Genomic DNA, 5,688 nt, shown 5'->3' with positions numbered 1-5,688 from the left:
TCAAAAAGGAAAAAAAAAAAAAAAAAAAAAAAAGAGAGAAAGAAAGAAAAAAAAGCCATAGTAAAGCAGCTGTGGCCAGCACTTTTTATGGTTTGGACAGCATAGGAGAGAACACCAATTGCCAGGTGATTGGATCTTTCCCATTCCCTGCCTTCGAAACAGCAGTTCATGGGGAATGTATTAAAGTGTGATGAAATTCCCTCTCCTTTTGTTGTTCTAACCTCTGATTGACCTCAGCATGTTTCACAATTTTTTTCTGTATTATAATAGAATTTATGACTTTTCTTAAGCATTAGAGAAGTAGATCATGGAGTTTTAAATCATCTAGGTAAAAAAAAATCAGTGCTCCCAGTGGTTCTATCTTTTTCATAACTAATAAAACTTTTAAATGCTTCCCAAAGCACTATATAAAAATAACGTTTTTAAGTGGATGTGAATAGGATAACAATTAGCCAGGGAAGGACACAATTTCCATTAGATATAAATTAATAAGGGACTTCTGAACACATCCCATAAAAGGTTCATCACTTCATGTGGGAATTCAAGGAGGATTGACTGCCACAGTGGAAAGAAGGATGTGGCACAAATAAGAAAACATTTAATAAAGTATTCTTGCTGGAGATATTTTTGCTTTTTCTGCATGTGAGATATTCTATACTCTCATTTCTTGAACTATTCTTTAAACAGGCAGTGGTGGATGGAAGTGTATCTTCCACAGTATTGAAAAACTTGATGTCTTTAACTGAATACCAGATATCAGTCTTTGCAATATATGCCCACACTGCTAGTGAAGGCCTACGGGGAACTGAAACTACACGTACGTATTTAATTTTACTCCATTTCTCGGTTTCTGTACAGCATTGCTTTGGTGGCCTTTCCTAAATTGGAACTCTGCTTAGGTTGTGTTGATGGACATCCTGAATCAAATTTGTAGAAAATAATTGTCATGCTGTCTGTGGCATTGGCCCATGCTATCGCTGCAGTTTTGCAGCTGCTACATATTGAAAAGGATTATGCATCTCTGTCATGTTTGGGAGAGAGCAACCTCAGAGGTGACAGGTGCCAAGTAGATTCATTCACTTATTAAACAAATAGTTAGTAAAATAATTAGCCTATTATGAACCAAGAATTGTACTTGGATTTGTAGGTAGAAGTAGAGAAGCAGCTCTGTAGCTCTCCTGCCCTGCGGAAGACCAAGGAAACTATGTTACATCTATCTTCATCATTCATATCATTGTAATTAAAACAAGTTTCTGAAATTTAATAATTCCTTTTCTGGGTACGATCATGATAATACAGATACAACACACACACAGTACACACACACACTCAGAGAATCATGGGAAAGTATAATCTTTTTAAAAAGAGATCAACCATCCTTTTAGTCATTTCAAACATTAATTGAGTTTCTGTTACATGCTAGGCACTATGCAAAGGTGGCCACCAAAAATCTGCCTCTGATAGAACAATAGCAATGTAAACAAACATGAATAACAACAAGTTAGCCACTATGGCTCCTCCCTATACATTGCTGGATTTATTCCTCGCAGCAATCTGTAAGGCAGGTGTTAACACCTCCATTTTGCAGAAATATTTTAGTGACAATTCCTGCACTCCAGGATGTTTTAGTCTAGTAAGCGGGGGAGATGCAAACCAAGGACACACAAACAAACAGTGCAATCAAGTGCTATAGGTTCTCCAGTAGAAGTGTGTACCAGGAGCTGCAAGTGTAAGCAAAGTCCTGAACTTGACATTGTGGTTAGAAAAGTGGGCAGGGCCACATTATAGAGGGACTAGAATTACATTTGAAAACAATGAAGTTTCATGTTTTTCATTGGTATTGTTGAAGCTAGGAACTTGAAGTGTATTCTCAATTCCTTTCTCCCTATTCCTCAATATGGCCGATTTTATTTCTTATTTCATTTTTCTCAAGGACACTTGTGAATGGCTGAACATTAAAAAAAAAAAAATCTCCTCTTGCAGTTGCTTTACCCATGGTTTCCAACCTTGACCTGTATGACGTGACTGAGAACAGTCTGCGGATCAGATGGGATGCAGTGCCTGGGGCCTCGGGCTACCTGATCCTCTATGCTCCTCTCACAGAGGGTCTGGCTGGGGATGAAAAAGAGGTAACAACCTGCTACCTACAAGAGGCCCAGAATCTTTGACTTCCTTAAAATAAATTTCTTTTTACTATAAAAGTTTAATGTTTAAAATTTAGAAAATTCAGATTAGCAAAAAAGAAAAAATCACCTGTAATCCCACCACCCAGCAATAGTCATTGTTAACATTTAGCTAACAGTATTTTTCAATGCATTTTTAATACAACAAATGGAAATGGTTTTGTAGCTTGCTGGTTTTATTTCATTTACTGTGAATATATTTCCATGCTATTAAAGAATAATTTCAAAAAGTTATACAGTCACAGTGTTCCACTGTTTGTATAGGTCATGTTTAATCTCATGTTATTGGACATTTAGTTAGTTTGCTGTATAAATAATGTTTTTGTGAACATTCTTAACATACTAAGGGGCTTCAAAAAGTTCATGGAAGGATTCATGTTATCTTTTAGTTCTATTTTTCCATGAACTTTTTAAAGTATCCTCGTGTATCTTAGCATGATTTTCCAATTATTTCCTCAGCATAAATTTCTAGAAATACCCTTTTTATAAAGCCTATGCAAATTATTAAGGCTTATACTTGGTATTACCAAATGGCTGTAGAGAGATTTTACTCATATATAATTTATTTTGCTATATGTAGTTCGTAAGTGACTGTTTCTCCTATATACACTAAATTAAAATTTTCCTACTAAATTGAGAGTTAGACAAATATATCTCTTGATGTATTTTTTTTAGTATTTATTCTATTTGAATTATGAATACTTGACATTCAAATGATTTATTTTAGTCCTCATTTTTAATTTATAGGGGGAAATTGCTATAACGTGGGTATTTAAGGAATAATGAGGAAGTGTGTCTAGCACTTGTAAGTGTCTTGACCAGACAGGTGGAGTGGGTAAGAGAGCCAGTTTGGAACTGGATTCGTCAACATTGTGTAAAACCTGCCCCTAATGACCGAAACCCTTAGGGCCAAAAATATGGTGAATCTGAGTGTCAAGAACAAAGCATTGATGACATACATGTTTTCTTTTATTTCCAAGATTTAGACAGTTTTTGCCCATTTGAATTTAAAGTCGATCTGAATTATTTCAGCAGAAGAGAGACTTAAAAATTGTGCCAGAAATGCTCAACCTCACTAGGAAAGAGAAAAATAAAAATTAAAGGAATACTAGTTCACAACCAGTAGATTAGCTAATATTTTTTGAAGTCTGATAATACCACATATTGGTGAGTATATGGGAAAATAGTCACTCTCATACTGCTGGTAGGCATATAAATAGGTATAGTTACTTTGGAGAATATTTCAAAATACTTCATCATGTTGAAGATATATACTATTTTATAGAGATACTATATATCCAAGGGAAATATCTTGCAAGGATTTTTCAATGCATGTACTTGGTGGAAACAAAACACTGAGAATGACTAACATGTTCACTAGTAAAGGAATGGAAAATAGTGGTATATTGATGCAAAAGAATACCATAAAAGGATTAATAGTGACGACTTTGTCCCTGTGTACCAACATAGATAAATCTTGAGACAAAATGTTGACAGAGAAAAAAATAACATATCGTAAAAAGATTGTGTTGATATCATCCAATTTATGTACATTGTTAAATATACAGGACCATATATTGTTTACAGATTCATACACACAGAGAAGTAAAAAATGAAGCAGTAGGATATACATCAATGTCAGGGTAGAACAGAAAGAATGAGGAAGAACTTCTGTTTTATCTGAATGTATTAGTTCTTTTAAAAATAAGATCTGAAGTCAATATGACAAAATTTTTATATTAAAATTGACTAGTGAGTACATCAGGGTATATTATATTATTTCCGTACATTTATGTTATATATGTTTAGATATTTCAAAATTGAAAATTTTAACTGGAAATTAACACTGGCAGTCCTGTGACTGGAGACTGTCTATATAGAGATTTTTTTCTTACTTCCAAAACGTAAAAGTATCCTGTCAAACAGTTTTCACTCGGTTGTGGTTAGTTTGACCAGATCCAAGGGTCAGAAAAGTTATCCTAGAATCAAAAAGCATATTGCCAAGTTGGGAATCAGGGTGGTTTATCTCTTCTAAATACTGGGACGGAGTGGACTTGCAATCCAACTGGACAGGCTCTCTCTTGAATGGGCAGCAACTCTGGCCCACCTTAATTGAGCTTGAAGCAGAAACTGGGCATCCAGCCGAAGGACTGGCTAGAATTAGCCAAAAAGTGAAAGATGCCCACTTGGCCCTGCCTCTAGCACACTGGCCTGGAGCTTGCACTCTTTAGAGAACATTTCTGATTCAATTCCACCCACACTGTTCTGGGGACCATATATCCAACACTGTTATTCTGGCTGCAGTTGCTGTTTGTCCAGATGTAAAGAGTTATCCCAACACAGCGTGCATGGGGACTTTCCGCTTTGTATGGCTCCACAGCATCTGTTCCTAATACATAACGACACGAGACAATTAAAAAATTATGACTGAAGCCTGTTTCCCATTTGATGAAGGGGTTGTGAGAAGACACAAAGCTGTGTTCCATGAAGTCTCACCTTTATTCAGTTCCATTATGATCACATGAATAATACACATTGGCAAATGATCTAATAATGTGTGTTCTTTTCAGATGAAAATTGGAGAGACCCACACAGATATTGAACTGAGTGGATTGTTGCCCAACACAGAATACACAGTCACAGTTTATGCCATGTTTGGAGAAGAGGCCAGCGATCCTGTTACAGGACAAGAAACAACATGTGAGCAGTGCAGCCATTCAGATGAAATGCCATAATAAAAGCCTAAATAAATGTTAGGATTCTGAACTGTAAATACTAGTTTAAGTTGAAATCTCTTAAGAGCTAATTGTAACTTAAGAAACCACATATTCTATTTAGGGGAAGGAAACGTATTTCTTCTATCCCGTGTGATGAGTAATATGGATGCTAGAACTAAACTTTAGCATCCTCCAGATAATTTTACCTGTGTCTTGTTTAAATCCAAATTCTAGATCAGAATATAGAGGAAAGAGCATAAACTTTGAAATAATAGCAGCTGAATGAGAGTCCCAGCTCAAGTCATATTTTATCTGGGTTATAATGGGCAAGTGATGTAATATTTTTGAGTCTGTAAAAAGAAGAATATATGTGGTTGATAAGGTTAAATACAGTAATACATGTGAAAGCATTTAGCACATAACTGCTTCCCACTCGTATCAAAATTAACAAACTTTTNTCATACCTTGTGGCTGTAGATAATAATTGTCATGATTTGTCTTCAAGGTTTTTGCTCTGCTTGTTCTATAAGCACTATATGAGGTTGTGGGGTGTGCGTGAATTAGCATACACATTAACACTGGTTAATATCACAGGCTCTGGAATTAGTATACTGGTTAATATAACAGGCTCTGGCATCAATGAATCAATTGCCTGGGTTAAACTCTAACTGCTCTTCTGCTCCTACTAACTGCGGCCTTGACCAAGTTAACTTAATTTTGTCATCAATATAATGGGGATATTTGCAAGTTTATCCTTAAGGTCTAATGTAAGGATTTAATAAGGTAAC

At 35.5% G+C, this 5,688-nt stretch overlaps 1 protein-coding gene across 1 annotated transcript in view; it reads left to right on the top strand.

Moving 5' to 3' along the window:
* The window catches only part of COL14A1 (collagen, type XIV, alpha 1), a 165,143-nt gene that overhangs the window by 13,416 nt on the left and 146,039 nt on the right, over positions 1 to 5,688 (top strand). The window contains exons 6-8 of the mRNA XM_008579625.1: positions 688 to 817; positions 1,984 to 2,129; positions 4,754 to 4,883. Of these exons, the coding sequence (XP_008577847.1) occupies positions 688 to 817; positions 1,984 to 2,129; positions 4,754 to 4,883 (406 nt within the window). The remainder of the gene's footprint in view (positions 1 to 687; positions 818 to 1,983; positions 2,130 to 4,753; positions 4,884 to 5,688) is intronic.

The sequence above is a fragment of the Galeopterus variegatus genome, unplaced genomic scaffold, assembly GCF_000696425.1.
Source record: "Galeopterus variegatus unplaced genomic scaffold, G_variegatus-3.0.2 Scaffold1931, whole genome shotgun sequence".
Classification (NCBI taxonomy): domain Eukaryota; kingdom Metazoa; phylum Chordata; class Mammalia; order Dermoptera; family Cynocephalidae; genus Galeopterus; species Galeopterus variegatus.
Note: the sequence above shows the minus strand (reverse complement) of the source record. Positions and strands in the feature narration are given on the sequence as shown.